The sequence below is a fragment of the Oncorhynchus masou genome, chromosome 21 (assembly GCF_036934945.1).
Source record: "Oncorhynchus masou masou isolate Uvic2021 chromosome 21, UVic_Omas_1.1, whole genome shotgun sequence".
Taxonomy (NCBI): Eukaryota; Metazoa; Chordata; class Actinopteri; order Salmoniformes; family Salmonidae; genus Oncorhynchus; species Oncorhynchus masou.
In genome coordinates, this window is record NC_088232.1 from 33,355,223 (window position 1) to 33,371,994 (window position 16,772).

The window sequence follows — 16,772 nt, forward strand, 5'->3', positions numbered from 1 at the left end:
TAAAGAATTGTCTGTGTGGAGTGAGTGTTTGTCTCCAACTTCTTTATATTAGCTTAGATGGAGAGGAAATACCAGTTCCAAGGGATTGACATTCGGTGTGTGAGACAGATATAGGAAAATGGTGCTGACAGAGGGCTGCCTTGCTTCTAGTCCTTAGGAAACTTTTCAGTATTTTCTTTTGTTATGTGTTATTTCTTACATCGTTAGCCCAGAAAATCTTAAGTGTTATTACTTACAGCCGGGAAGAACTATTGGATATCAGAGCGGCGTCAATTTACCAGCACTACAATTCTATACTATCAATTGCATCTTAGCCTATGCCACTAACATTGCTTATCCATATATTTATATATTCTTATTCCATGAATTACTTAGATTTGTGTGTATTAGGTATTTGTTGTGGAATTGTTAGATAATTTGCTGTACTGTTGGAATTAGAAGCACAAGCATTTCGCTACACTCGCAATAACATCTGCTCACCATGTATATGTGACCAATACAATTTTATTTTATTTTATTTGATAAAGTGAGTACAGTCATTGCTCTGCTCTTGTTGTTGTTGTCTGTAAATCTGCATGTGGTCCTTCAGGACTATAGAAGAGCAACACAGAGTAAGACAACTTTTGTACATTAAGGGGTCAGGGGAGAAAGCAGCACAGGATCAGCACATTCTAAACATTCTCCCACACTGTCATGCTGTAGTCAGCTGATTGTGGGCCTGTCATGGAGACCAAGCTAGCAACAAACAGGCACCACACCATAACCTCAGTATACCCCTCTATACACTGATATGATACAGGCGAGGCCTTTTCTATGGTACATCAGTGCCTCTGTCAAACCCCTTATCAGATGTATGCAACCTATGGAATAAACACAGTTGATTCACTTTCCTACACTGCAGATCTCCAGAAATCCAGTCACTAGATTTCTCCAGTGTTGGGGAAGCTACTCTGAAAATATTGTTTGCCAAACTACCAATTACTTCACACTGGAAGAAGTTTAGCTACACTAAAGCTACCCTAAAGAAAAATATAGTTTACTTAACTAAAGTTACTTTGAAAAAGTAGTTCACTACATCCAAACTACTTATCATATATAAACATTACATCTATAATATCTATAATATCATTATCATATATCTACACTTAACATGTAATAGACTACAAATTGCAAGAACAGATCACTCTTCAATCAGATGTTAACATAATGTGTACTGTGCCCTATTAAACACAAAAAAGTGAGCATTAGGCACACAAAAAGTGTTTCAAGTGAGAATAAGCCAGGTATGTTGCTGAAATGCAAGGAAAGTATTTCCTGTCACCCATATTTTATTGGATTCAAAAAACAATTGTGTGCAGTTCCAGTAGTTAGCAACACCACAACATGAAAAAACATTATGAACTACTGAAAACACTGCCAATATTGGAATTTAGTTCAACTACCACCAGGCTACTGCAAAATTAAATTAAATTACTAGTTGAAGTACATGTAGTTTACTACTCCCCAAAACTGGATTTCTCACACACATGCATGCATTTTCCTGTGAAGCATGTCTCACTCACTGTTTAAATATGACTCATGCCTGTTCTTGGAATGTATATACGAGTGTTTAAATGAGGACCATGTGAAGTTATGGAAATGTAGCTGAAATAAGAATCTACAACAATCACATCCCACATCCCACAAACTCTTAACAACACACACATGCACACTCTCTCGCTCTCTTCTAAGACTTCCAGGGAACTTAACCACAGAGGAGGATGCAAGGGGAAGGCAGGGAGGGAGTAGGAAGTAAATAGGAGCTTTGTCTTTATTACATCATCATGGCTCATACAGTTAGTCACTATTGTGTGATTTCTTGCATCGAGTCTCTGTTCCATGCCTATTACCAAGAAATATCCGACTTTGTACACAAACAAGCCAGACCCAACTCAACAGAGCAGCTCCCTCTCTGCATCTGCTTCCCATCAGTGTGGTATGTGCTAGAGAGCCTTTGATCCATCCACTCTGAGTGTGTGTATGTGTACACTAAACTGTGTATGTGATGAATAAAATTTAATTTGGTTTGTGTGTGCTTGTGTGTGTTTGGTGGAAGGGGGGGGGGGTATGGAAAGGGAGTCTTACTGTGCTCTTTTAAACAGACAGTATGCTCTCAATGAAATGGGGGACAGAGACTGTCACACACAAAAGTCAATAGTCATTATACCCCAGGCTGTTAAGACTAGCCTGGGGGCAGAAAGTTGGTGTTCACAACACAAGTAGCGTGATCCTAATATACAGACAGACATGGAGGTTTATCTGTAGTAACAGTACTAATGGCCTGATGTGGAGAACTATGAATGGAACCAACAAATGCCATGGTTTAAAGTGGGTTGCAGTATTGCTTACAGATAGACAGGATTAGTACATCAAAGATAACATCAAAGTCCAGAACTCCTTTTGATGATGCATTACATATGAAGTAACACTCCTTAGACCGCCATGACCCCCCCTCACCCCGACCTTTTGTTTTTGTGTTAACTGTTATTGCACTTTGAAATGTGCTATTGACAATGGAGAGTTGGGAGGTATGGGGCACTTAGCCAAGCAGAGCCTTGTGAAAACAGGACAGAGACAGTCAATTGTTGATGCAGACAGAACTGTAGAAGTGGCACATTCACCAGAAAGGTGTGACAATGACTGGACATACAGGATAGGAAGACCAGAGGGATATCCTAAATTGAAAATGTGAGATTAATTTAACATTGGTTTGGATTCTGCTACTCTTAGCTCAGTAAGACGTTCGAGAAAAGCATTGAATAGTGATTGGCACTGTCTTTTCTTTTATGCTCAACACATACAGTTACCTATCTAACAATATAGGATGACTCATGGACCGTTATGTGGCTCTTTTTGCAGGAGACAGCAGTGTGTGCCATAAAGGGGCAGGTTTCCAAGTGGGGTAGGGAGAGTATAATATTGATGCCTTGTGAAGATGGGTAAAACAGGCCCATGAAACGTTAGCTGCATATACTGTAAGTTGATGAGTGGTCAGAACCTCACCATTGCATTACAGTGAATCACATTAAAGTGAGGCTAGAAGCTGGAAGGTGTAGGTCAGAGATATTCACTCCTGGGGGTAGACTAACTTATATTGAAAGGGAACTTTTCCCCAGCTCCCCCATTATTGTCACCCGATTGCAGCATTGTGTCTAACGGCAGTTGATGTGTTATTCACTTGAGGTTGAACTGCTGACTTTTCTTTGACCAAATAGAGAATGGTCTAATTCGACCTTTGTCATCCCTGTGGCCCCTCATTCTAGTTAGTTACAGCAGTCCACAGTATTTACATTTGCATCACTTGCTCTCAACACAAAACCTAGAGGATATTATTTTGACTGCTCAGTTTTATCAAATCAAATTTTATTTGTCACATACACATGGTTAGCAGATGTTAATGCGAGTTTAGCGAAATGCTTGCGCTTCTAGTTCCGACAATGCAGTTATAACCAACAAGTAATCTAACTAACAATTCCAAAACTACTGTCTTATACACACAAGTGTAAGGGGATAAAGAATATGTACATAAAGATATATGAATGAGTGATGGTACAGACTGCTCAGTTTTATGCTGCATTCTTATAATCAGTCAATATGTTTAGACATAGTCATATGCACCCCCACCTACTTCTGTCCACGTGAGAAGAAATCCCGGCATAAATTGATGCGTTTTTGGGATACTCACCTTGTGGACAGCCTAAACAATAATAATTCATAGGTGCGCTCTGCAAGCTATAGGAATCGTCTTGGACCCCCTGCCCATAATAGGACAGGTCTCATCTAAGTCTACGCTATTATGGTCTGAAAATTAGAAAAATTGGCCTAAGAACGTGTGAGTTAAAAACGTTCTGTTCTTTCTAAATGATATGAACGTGGCAGTGTGAAACGTGAAAGCTATGATCCCTTTAAGAATAGCCAGAAAGTACTCTTTGTTTACATAATAGAAGGTGCCGCCTCATTCTAGCCATGCCCATGTGAGATATCGAACAAGGGACGTCTGTTCTAATTTCTCGTATTTATTTGACTAAGATGTATTATAGAAATCAAATGATGAAAAATAACATATCATATCCCTATATCAGCTTACATCGATAAAGTGCTGTGTAAATAAATGAGTCCAAAAAAAGTGATGAGAGGAATGTGTCTAAAGGTCCCCCCTGTTTAAAGTAAAGGACTGTTGAATGGTATGGTCCACCCCTGTGCCTGGCTGTTTATGCATCCGCTTTTAGAGCGGATTGAACTGGCAAATTGCGTTAATTACGACTTGCTTGTAACATATCTAACACAAAAATAATTATATTCGATTATTTTTTTTAAATAAGGCGGCTCTATATGGTTCTAAAGACGTATACGACGTGATATTGTGTGAAATGGCAGCTGCTTACACCCTTTGAAGTGAATTTCCTATGATCGTTTCCTTTTGAATTTGGGCGAGTGCATTGAGATTGAGGGGCGCCTGCTGTCCATAGAAGCAAGAAAAAGCCTAATGTTTTCGCAAAGCCAGGAGGAACACTGCGGCCCGACTAAAGACCCAATAAAATACGGGGAACTGGTAGTATTAGGGTAAGTTGGAGAAAGGCTTGTGTATTTTCTAAAGTCAACAAGTTTAGCTAGCTGACATTTTGTAGGCTAGGTGAAAAAGTCGAAGCTATGTTTGTGAACGTCAACTTTTTTTCCTGCAAAGAAAACACGGGCTGGAGTTATTTTTTTCTGTGAATAAATATTCATGCTTAACTTCGATTTATCTGTTGACAATAGGGTTAACTTACATGCACACTAATAATTGGATATTAAACTAATTCAAATAAACTTTTATTTGACACATGCGATGAATACGAAAAGTGTGGACTTTACCTTGAACCGCTTACGAGCCCTTACCCAACAATGCATTTAAAAAGTAAGAAAATTGACAAATTGGTAAGAAAATAGTGAGACAATAAAATAAGGTAGTTGGGGGGGATTGAGGTAATATGTAGGTTTGGTTAGGTGATTGCTTGAAGTACTAACTATGTACATGTAGGTAGGTGGAGAATAGCAGAAAGTCAATGTAGCCGTTTAATAACTGTAAAGCAGTCTTATGGCTTTGGGGTAGAAGCTGTTCAGGAGTCTTTTGGTCCCAGACTTGGCACTCCGGTATTGCGTGCTGGGTGATCGCAGATAGTACAGACTGACTTGGGTGGCTAGAGTCTTTGACAATTGTTAGGGCCTTCCTCTGACACCGCCTGGTATAGAGGTCCTGGATGACAGGGAGCTCGGTCCCGGTGATGTACTGGGCCGTACACCCTACCTGCTGTAGTGCCTTGCAGTTGGATGCAGAGCAGTTGCTATACCAAGCGGTGATACAGCCAGTCAAGATTCTCTCAATGGTACAGCTGTAGAGTATCTGAGGGCCAATGCCATTTTTTTTTCATCCTCCTGAGGGGGAAGAAGTGTTGTTGTGCCCTCTTCATGTGTTGGTGTGTTTGGACAATGATTGGTCCTTAGTGATGTGGAAATTGAGGAACTTGAAGTTCTTGACTGTCTCCTCTACAGCCCTGTTGATTTGAATAGGGGCATGCGCGGCCCTCCGTTTCCTATAGTCATGATCAGCTCCTTTTGTCTTGCTGACATTGAGGAAGAGGTTGTTGTCCTGGCACCACACTGCTAGGTCTCTGACCTCTTCCCTGTAGGCTGTCTTATCGTCTTTGGTGATCAGGCCAACCACGGTTGTGTCATCAGCAAACTTAATGATGGTGTTGGAGTTGGGTGTGGCTACACAGTCGTGGGTGAACTGGGAGTACAGAAGGGGGCTAAGCACCTACTCCTGAGGGGCCCGTGTGTTGAGGGTCAGCATGGCGGATGTGTTGTTGCCTACCCTCACCACCTGCGGGTGGCCTGTCAAAGTCCAGGATCCAATTGCAGAGGGATGTGTTTAATCCCAGGGTTTAGTCCTTAAGTCCTTAACCAACAATGCATTTCAATAAATAGAATTAAGGAAATATTTACTAAATAAACTAGTGAAAAAAATAGAAAAAATACAATAAATAAAGTAACACAAGAAAATTACATAACAATAACGAGGCTATATACAGGGGTACCAGTACCGAGTCAATGTGTGGTACAGGTTAGTCGAGGTAATTTGTAAAGTGACTGCATAATAAATAAACGGTGAGCAGCAGTGTAAAAACAAAGGGGGTGGGGTCAATGTAAATAGTCCGGGTGGCCATTTGATTAATTGTTCAGCAGTCTTATGGCTTAGGTGTAGAAGCTGTTAAGGAGCCTCTTGGTCCTAGAATTGGCCCTCTGGTACCACTTGTCGTGCGGTAGCAGAGAAAACAGTCTATGACTTGGATGACTGGAGTCTTTGACAATTTGTTGGGGGCCCTTACGGTCAGATGCTGAGCAGTTGCCATACCAGGTGGTGATGCAACCAGTGCTCTCGATGGTGCAGCTATAGAACATTTTGAGGATCTGGTGACCCATGCCAAATCTTTTCAGTCTCCTGAGGGGGAAAAGGTGTTGCCGTGCCCTCTTTTTGACTGTCTTGGTGTGTTTGACCATGACACTTCGTTGGTGATGTGGACACCAATGAACTTAACTCTCGACCTGCTCCACTTCAGCCCGTCAGTGTGAATGGGGGGCCTGTTTGGACCTCCGTTTTCTATAATCCACGATCATCTCCTTTGTCTTGCTCACATTGAGGGAGAGGTTGTTATTCTGGCACCATGCTGTCAGGTGTCTGACCTCCCTATAGGCTGTCTCGTTGTTGGTGATCAGGCCTACCACTGTTGTGTCATCAGCAAACTAAATGATGGTGTTGGAGTCGTGTTGGCCATGCAGTCGGTTGAACTGAGAGTACAGGAGGGGACTAAGCACACACCCTTGAGGGGCCCCAGTGTTGAGGATCAGCGTGGCAAATTTGTTGATGCCTACCATTCCCACCTGGGGGGTGGCCCGTCAGGAAGCCAGGATCTAGTTGCAGAGGGAGGTGTTTAGTCCCAGGGTCCGTAGTGATGAGCTTTGTGGGCACTGATGTTGATCGCTGAGTTGTAGTCAATGAACAGCATTCTCACATACAGGTCCTTGCAAAAGTATTCATCCCCCTTGGTGTTTTTCCTATTTTGTTGCATTACAACCTGTACTTTTGAATGGATTTCATGTCATGGACATACACGAAATGGTCCAAATTGGTGAAGTGAAATAAATGAAAATATAGAAAAGTGGTGCGTGCATATGCATACACCCCCTTTGCTATGAAGATCCTAAATAATATCTGGTACATCCAATTACCTTCAGAAGTCACATAATTAAAGCCCACCTGTGTGCAATCTAAGTGTCACGTGATCTCAGTATATATACACCTGTTCTGAAAGGCCCCAGAGTCTGCAACACCACTAAACAAGGTGCACCACCAAGCAAGTGGCAAGGAGCGCTCCAAACAGGTCAGGGACAAAGTTTTAGAGCTGTACAGATCAGGGTTGGGTTATAAAAAATGATCTAAAACTTCAAACATCCTACGGAGCACTATTAAATCCATTATTAAAACATGGAAAGAATATGGCACCACAACAAACCTGCCAAGAGAGGGCCGCCCACCAAAACTCAAGGACCAGGCAAAGAGGGCATTAATCAGAGGGGCAACAAGGAGACCAAAGATAACCCTGAAGGAGCTGCAAAGCTCCACAGCAGAGATTGGAGTATCTGTCCATAGGACCACTTTAAGCCATACACTCCACAGAGCTGTGCTTTATGAAAGAGTGTCCAGAAGAAACTGTGAAACTGGTCAGAATTGAAGGAATGATGGATGGCGCTAAATACAGGGAAATTCTTGAGGGGAAACCTGTTTCAGTCTTCCAGAGATTTAAGACTGGGACAGAGGTTCACCATCTAGCAGGACAATGACCCTAAGCATACTGCTAAAACAACACTTGAGTGGTTTAAGGGGAAACATTTAAATGTATTGGAATGGCCTAGTCACAGCCCAGACCTCAATCTGATTGAGAAACTGTGACTTAAAGATTGCTGTACCCCAGCGGAACCCATCCTACTTGAAGCAGTTTTGCATTGAAGAATGGGCAAAAATTCCAGTGGCTAGATGTGCCAAGCTTATAGAGACACCTCAGGAGACTTGCAGCTGTAATTGCTGCAAAAGGTGGCTCTACAAAGTGTTGACTTTAGGGGGGGTGAATAGTATTGCACGCTTAAGTTTATTTTTTTTGTCTTGTTTGTTTCACGATAAAAAAAATATATTTTGCATCTTCACAGTGTTAGGCATGTTGTGTTAATCAAATTATACATTTTAATTCCAGGTTATAAGGCAATAAAATAGAAAAAAAAGTCAAGTGGGGTGAATACTTTTGCAAGCCACTGTAGGTGTTCCTTTTGTCCAGGTGGGAACGGGCAGTGTGGAGTGCGATTGAGATTGCCTCGTCTGTGGATCTGTTGGGGTGGTATGCAAATTGGAGTGGGTCCGGGGTTTCTGGCATGGTGGTGTTGGTGTGAGCCATGACCAGCCTTTCATAGCACTTCATGGCTACCCACGGGGCGGTAATCATTCAGGCAGGTTACCTTCGCTTTCTTGGGCACAGGGACTATGGTGGTGTGTTTGAAACATATATAGGTATTACAGACTCCGACAGGGAAAGGTTGAAAATGTCAGTGAAGGCACTTGCAAGTTGGTCTGTGCATGCTTTGAGTACACGTCCTGGTAATCGGTCTGGCCCCGTGGCTTTGTGAATGTTGTCTAGTTTACAGGTCTTGCTCACATCGGCTACGGAGAGCGCGATCACATTGTCGTCCGGGATAGCTTGTGCTCTCATGCATGCTTCAACGTTACCTCGAAGCGAGCAATGAAGTAATTTAGCTCGTCTGTTAGGCTCGCTTCACTATGAAGCTCATATCAGATACAATGAATAAGCGTACATGGAAGTCAAAACAGGGCAACAACAATGGTAAGATACAATTATGAGAAGTGCAGTGGACATAGAACTGGTGCTCTCCTGATACAAAGGGGAAGCAGGTCTACAAATCTTTACTTTGAGTAGAAATACCCTGAAAAAATACAGGTAAAATAGAGACTTATCAGATGCTGGTTATTTTTGGCTGTGGCTCGATTTAATTTCCCAGCCTGAATACAACTTAAGAAGTCTTCAACTCAAACTTCTACTGAAGTATTTGCTATTATATGTACTTATTGATCAAACATAATAGTAAATTAGGTTTTGTAAACCTATCAGATGCTTAATCAACTTAAACCTCATCAGACTCCTCACTCTACCGCAATCACCCTCTGCGCGGTCCATGAAGTCTGGCCTCCTACTCCTGACAGAGTCCTGGTGCCACAGCGTCACATCTTTTATCGGATCATACTCCCTGATCTCTGGAGAGGACAGCTGTACTATAAGGAGCTCTGACAGTGTATCAGACTTTAGGTTGGACCGCCAATCGGTTTTCTCCTGTTTCATGGTATTAAAACCTCTTTCACATTCATCTGGGGAGGCAGGGAAGGACAGGACCAGTTCAACCAATGGTGGAAATCAGGGCAGGACTGCTGATGGCCTCTGTTGACACGGAACCAGGACATATTCTGCAGGGACTGTGGCTCTTAGTACATCAGCACCTTCAGGACAATCCACTGGTCAGGGATCCTTTCAACATGGATGCCAGAGGTCTCAACAGGCTTGTCGTGGTCCACCAGAGTTTCCATTTCAGTGTCACCAAAATCTAGAATTACTGTATACATTACAACAAGCATCATGCAGTTTTAATTCTCAAACTATAAAAATATGATGATGAACCTGAGCCTAACCTAACTGCCCTTTTTAATATAAAACATAAAGTAATCTGCTGCATCTCCTGACTCTGGCCAGTTGGTGAAGCTGACCAGCTTGGTGGCACACAGGACCCGTAACACTGGCGTCCTGGAACCTGTCACTCATACTCTCGACTAGCCCGTCAAGCATTAGTTTTGTGAGGTGACGAGGGTCTTGCTGTCACCTCTGTTCAGCGAAATTCCCTCATCTGTTGGCCATTGTGGCCTTCATCATGGGCCCATCTCTGATGATAAAAGGCTCATTTTACCGTCCTTTCAGAATTTTCCTTTATGACACACTCACTCACTCTCTCCCTCTCTTATTGATGTCATCCTTTCTCTTAAACTTAAAAGAATTTTCTTATTGCGGCTGAAATAAACATACCTAGTTTTGTACTTTTTAAATACTGCCTGTGTTGAGCTGTGGGATTCTGCTATGGTGATGGTGGCCCTCTGCAGACAGGTTGCTCAGGTGTGTTAGTGTGTCATGCAGGAAGCCACAGAAACTGATAACAGCATCCTCCCTCGCAGTACTGGAGTATTTCCTGGCCTTGGCCTGCTGGACACCTCTGACATTTTGGGCATCAGCAGATTGAATCTGAAATACATAAAGAACAGACATACAAGTAGACAATTAATTGCTGTCCAAAAAATCTATTTGATATGACACTTTATCAGTGCATAAAGCATTGAAACATGATGTTACCAATTGTAACCGTGTTTGTTATTTACTGGACATTACGTATTGATGATGACTTTTATAGTACGTAGCATGGCAATCTAGAATAACTACCTGTTCCAGGTGCTGGACATGCCCCTGGTAACCTCGCAGAAAGTGGTCCAGTGCACATAATGGGTGTCCTACCCATCCGGTCCCGACAATTCTGGTGGGCACCAGTGGTGTGCGCCCAAGAGCCTGGAAGCTGTTTACCAGGTTTACCCTGTTCAGTGGACTGGTGTGGTAGAAGGTGTAGAGCCCACTGAAGAGGTCTTCTACTTTCTGAAACATCACGTTGGACCAGATGGCATCAGAAAAGGTCAGTTCAAGGCAGTGTGCCATACAGTGGATGCTGATGATGTAGGCCCTGCCCCCCTTCAGCCGGCTGACCACACCATTCTTGGCCCCGGTCATCACAGTAACTCCATCTGTTCCCAGAGCGACCAACTTGCTCCCCCACTCATCACACACTCCCACTCCCTAAAATTGCATCCAAAATAGATCATACTTTTCAAGATTGATATAGGCATATACTGTACCAGTCAAAAGTTTGGACACACCTACTAATTCCAGGTTTCTTTTATTATTTTTTTTTTTACTATTTTCTGCATTGTAGAATATTAGTGAAGACATCAAAACTTTGAAATTACACACATGGAGTCATGTAGTAACCAAAAAAAGTGTTAAACAAATTAAAATATATTTGATATTCTTCAAAGTAGTCACCCTTTGATGACAGCTTTGCACACTCTTGGCATTCTCTCAACCAGCTTAATGAGGTAGTCATTTGGAATGCATTTCAATTAACAGGTGTGCCTTGTTAAGTTAATTTGTGGAATTTCTTTCGTTAATGAGTTTGAGCCAGTCAGTTGTGTTGTGACAAGGTATGGGTGGTATACAGAAGATAGCCCTGTTTGGTAAAATACCAAGTCCATGTTATGGCAAGAACAGCTCAAATAAGGAAAGAGAAATGATGGTCCATTACTTTAAGACATGAAGGTCAGTCAATAAGGAACATTTCAAGAACTTTAAGTTTCTTCAAGTGCAGTTGCGAAAACCATCAAGCGTTATGATGAAACTGGCTCTTGTGAGGACTGGCACAGGAAAGGAACACTGAGATACCTTTGCTGCAGAGGATAAGTTCATTAAAGTTACCAGCCTCAGAAATTGCAGCCCAAATAAATGCTTCAGAGTCTGCATTTCTTATACCAATAGACCATTCGACGAGGGATGCAAGCTCTTGTTTGCTGAATGTTAAATATAGCAGCCAATAGAACTCACGGGAAGTTTGAAAGAATTGCGAACGCCCGATGGCGGTAGGCTATGACTGTTATTTATTCAGACCATATCCATTCAATCTTAGTGAAGAGAGACTGCTTTCACTTATCTAATTCTAGACCAACTATATTAAGCATGTCATTAGAATGATGAAGATGAGGACAACTTATTTCATTTAACTGTTGTGAGAAAGAGGGGGTAGGTTATAACAACATTAGGGGAAATATTATGAAAGGTATGAGTCAGCCTACTACTAATTATAGAAATAGGCCCTATTATATTTCAAAATGTAAAATCAAATTCGCTAGCCTATACTTGTGCTACACCAGATTTGCATGTTCTCTCCCAACTTCATCATAATTTGAAGGAGGTGTGTAAATCCAGTCTATAATAGTAATATCATTCCCACTAAAAAAGATTACCCTATTGGAGCTTTTTTAATTGATTTACCCAAGAGGGCATATAGCTAGCTACATCTATGGGCTTTTATGTTTTTTTTCATGCATTATGTGCAGTAGCCTATATCATATGTATTGGATAATGAAACAATCATTTAGTATTTTTTGGACTTGTGCGCATAAAATGTATTTTAATGTAGGGCTTCCAAAATGTATTTAATATATGGCCCAGGTAGCATCAGGTTTGAAATGTATTTAATATATGGCTCATGAGGCTCCGGTAGCATCAGGTTTGAAATGTATTTAATATATGGCTCATGAGGCTCCGGTAGCATCAGGTTTGAAATGTATTTAATATATGGCTCATGAGGCTCCGGTAGCATCAGGTTTGAAATGTATTTAATATATGGCTCATGAGGCTCCGGTAGCATCAGGTTTGAAATGTACTTAATATATGGCTCATGAGGCTCCGGTAGCATCAGGTTTGAAATGTACTTAATATATGGCTCATGAGGCTCCGGTAGCATCAGGTTTGAAATGTACTTAATATATGGCTCATGAGGCTCCGGTAGCATCAGGTTTGAAATGTATTTAATATATGGCTCATGAGGCTCCGGTAGCATCAGGTTTGAAATGTATTTAATATATGGCTCATGAGGCTCCGGTAGCATCAGGTTTGAAATGTATTTCAAATCCAGACACAGGCCTATTTTCTATGCTATTTAATTACACTTATGGTTTTGGGCGGAAATACTGGGTTACCCAGGAGAGAAGTGATTTGTTCTCGGGATGAAACATCTGTAAAATATTCAACCATAGTGCCAACTATTGATGACAAAGTTAGGATCAGAGCAAAGAAATCACACAAAAATAGCACAATTGGTCAGGAGCCCGTAAAACGGCAGCCATCCCCTCTAGCGCAATTATTTTATGGCAAAAGGCTGTGGGGCATTAGTCATGTAAACACCTTACTCTGCTTATCTTAATTGCCTTAGTCATAATCGGGGGGAAAAACACTTGGTTTTCTGAGCAATCTTTCGAATTATTAGGACATGTAACACCAAATGCATCCAACAAATGTGTAGAGTCACACGCTATGTAATCAGTCGTTGTGTGCTAAGAATATAGGTCCAAATACTAAACTTTTGACTGCTTTAATACACATATGTGAATTTGTCCCAATACCATTGGTCCCCTAAAGTGGCGGGACAATGTACAATAAGTGCTATAATTTCTAAACTGTTCACCCGATATAGACGAAAAGCTTTAATTTGAACGTATGACAGTCAAGACTTTAACCTCATAGTCATTGTATAATTTCAATGCCAAAACCAACAAAAAAAGTCGCTGTGCCAATACTTTTGGCGCTTACTTGTATGCTCATTTAAAAAGTATGTTTAATTTGATTAATGCAGTCCTACATGACTGTTTGGAGTGCCAGCTCTGTGATGCAGCAGAGCTGGCACGCTGAAGATAAAGTAGAGGCAGATGTCTCTGGAGGGGTCATGGCACTGGAATGTGTCCCAGGCACTGTTGGTGGCCACGTCACCTCCCTCAGAACCAGTGAAGATCTCCAGGTTCTTAGTGGGGCATCAGCACAATCTATAGAGGACAAAAGTTGTAATTAGTGGGGAGGAATAACCGAGTCCATCAGTGTGTATTGGGACTGCATCACTGAGTGCAGAGTAGAGGGGCAAGCTCAGACAAACGGTGTAGTCTATCCCTGCCTTAACACTGATCTGTGTTCTTAGGCAAAATTGTGGGTGAGCCCACTCCCTTGGCTGAGAAGCAACCCCACACATGAATGGTCTCCGGATGCTTTACTGTTGGCATGACACAGGACTGATGGTAGCGCTCACCTTGTCTTCTCCGTACAACCTTTTGCCGGATGCCCCAAACAGTCAGAAAGGGGATTCATCAGAGAAAATGACTTTACCCCAGTCCTCAGCAGTCCAATCCCTGTACCTTTTGCAGAATATCAGTCTGTCCCTGATGTTTTTCCTGGAGAGATTTGGCTTTGCTGCCCTTCTTGACACTGTGCCATCCTCCAAAAGTCTTCGCCTCACTGTGCGTGCAGATGCACTCACGCCTGCCTGCTGCCATTCCTGAGCAAGCTCTGTACTGGTGGTGCCCAGATCCCGCAGCTGAATCAACTTTAGGAGACGGTCCTGGCGCTTGCTGGACTTTCTTGGGCGCCCTGAAGCCTTCTTCACAACAATTGAACCGCTCTCCTTGAAATTCTTGATGATCCGATGAATGGTTGATTTAGGTGCTATCTTACTGGTGCAATGCAATGGTGATGGCACGTGTTTCCTTGCAGGTAACCATGGGTGACAGAGGAAGAACAATGATTCCAAGCACCACCCTCCCTTTGAAACTTCCAGTCTATTATTCGAACTCAATCAGCATGAGAGTGATCTCCAGCCTTGTCCTCGTCAACACTCACACCTGTGTTAACGAGAGAATCACTGACATGATGTCAGCTGGTCCTTTTGTGGCAGGGCTGAAATGCAGTGGACATGTTTTTTGGGGGATTCAGTTAATTTGCAAGTTAACTTTTGGCCACGACTGTACACAGTGTGTCATACACACGCGCTTGCATATACAGACCCACTACTCACTTGCTCATATTCAACAAACGTATAGAGAGTTAGAGACTAGGTGTGTCTTTATCGTGATCCAGGATGGAGGAATATTATTTGGTTGTCGTCATCTGGCATGGTGATGGCACAGTGGCTGTTTGTTGGTCACACTGCGACACATCACCACCTTCAACTGGTTTGATAACTACGCCAACACAACTGGTACGTAGGCATTGGAGTTTGATACCCATGGTCAGGATTCCACCGGGGAAGGTGGAGGGCTACATATGTGCCGAGTTCTGTAAGGCACACGATGAGTTGGAACACTCATGACCCCAAAAGCCTTACAAGAAAGTTGCGTCAAGGTCAAAGGTGACTCACCTGTCAACTTGGTGTCCTTTGCCTCGTAGTGGTCCAGGGCGGTGCAGTAAAAGCCGGACTCCACCTTGTCAGACGTATGTTCTCTACACACACACACTGACATGTCTCGTGAGGGCGAGAGTAAAAACAGTCAGGAAATGGCAAAGGACAGAGTTGAGATGTTGCATTCAAGGCGTAACAGTTGATTTTTAAAGACTGTTGGTGTATCAAAAGAACCAACTAAGGATAATAATTTAGCTAAATAAGTGATAACGTACTGAGTCGAGCTGTACCCGTTCACGTCACTCGTCAGTCAGTAGGGCCCAGTATTGAACAGCCTGCTGTCATTTCATGCCCAACCCTTGTTGTGGAGAGCTATCCAATTACATAAGGTACTTGTACAAATTCTATATAGAACCGTCCTCTGTATAGAACAATATTTCTAGTCAAATAGAAAGCAGTTGGTGAAAGTCAATAACATGTCATCCTCTCAATGTGACAAATGTCCTAATAACAATGCCTTCGTACAGCATCAATGCAATTACAGGAACACTCAGTACCACTAATGATTGAGGTGATTTGATCGAAGTCATTGTTACCTGCAGGAAGAGTGCGCTGTGTATAGAGAGCCTAGGTACTCGGAACAGAGTGGGTCCTGTATCTGCTATCTCTGTCAGCTAAGGACAGAACAATTTCCCCACCACATAGTGAAAGTGGGCCTGTATGAAGAGAGGGAATGGAGAAAGAGAAGATGGTAAGAGGTCATTCTCTTTTATTGTAACTGCACAAAACTGCCAGAGTAAAAGTAATAAAATCTGCATTTCACATAGACCATCTCAAAGTGTGCAGTTAGCAGCTTGCAATATTGCCCATGTACACTGAACCAAAATAAAAACAAGATGTATTGGTGCACAAATGTGTCTATATCCCTGTGAGCATTTCTCCTTTGCCAATATAATCCATCCACCTGACAGGTGTGGCATATCAAGAGGCTGATTAAACCGCATGATCATTACACAGATGCACCTTGTGCTGGGGGACAAAAGGCCAAAATGTGCAGTTTTATCACAACACAATGCCACAGATGTCTCAAGTTGAGGGAGCGTGCAATTGGCGTACCACCAGGGCTCTTGCCAAAGACTTGAATGTTAATTTCTCTACCATTAGCCGCCTCAACGTCATTTTTGAGAATTTGGAAGCACATCCAACCGGCCTCGCAACCACAGACCACGTGTAACCATGCCAGCCCAGGACCTCCACATCAGGCTTCGTCCCCTGCAGGATCATCTGAGACCAGCCACCTGGACAGTTGATGAAAGAATTTCTGCACAAACTGTCAAACCGTCTCAGGGAAGCTAATCGGCGTGCTCTTTGTCCTCACCAGGGTCTTGACCTGACTGCAGTTCAGTGTTGTAACCGACTTCAGTGGGCAAATGCACACCTTTGATGGCCACTGGCATGCTGGAAAAGTGTGCTCTTCACAGACAAATCCCGATTTGGTAGTCTCGTCCAGTTTATAGTTCTTTATGATAGCCACATGAGCATTGACCTTTTGGAGTATAATTAGACTTAGCTAGCTAGACTTAGCTAGCTATATGCTTAAATGT

At 42.5% G+C, this 16,772-nt stretch overlaps 1 protein-coding gene across 1 annotated transcript in view; it reads left to right on the plus strand.

Annotated features, from left to right (window-relative positions):
• Positions 1-4,230: 4,230 nt before the first annotated feature.
• LOC135508187 (E3 ubiquitin-protein ligase pellino homolog 2-like) overlaps positions 4,231-16,772 on the plus strand; it is a 49,488-nt gene continuing 36,946 nt past the window's right edge. Inside the window, exon 1 of the mRNA XM_064928212.1 lies at positions 4,231-4,602. Within this exon, the coding sequence (XP_064784284.1) occupies positions 4,526-4,602 (77 nt within the window). The 5' untranslated portion in view covers positions 4,231-4,525. The remainder of the gene's footprint in view (positions 4,603-16,772) is intronic.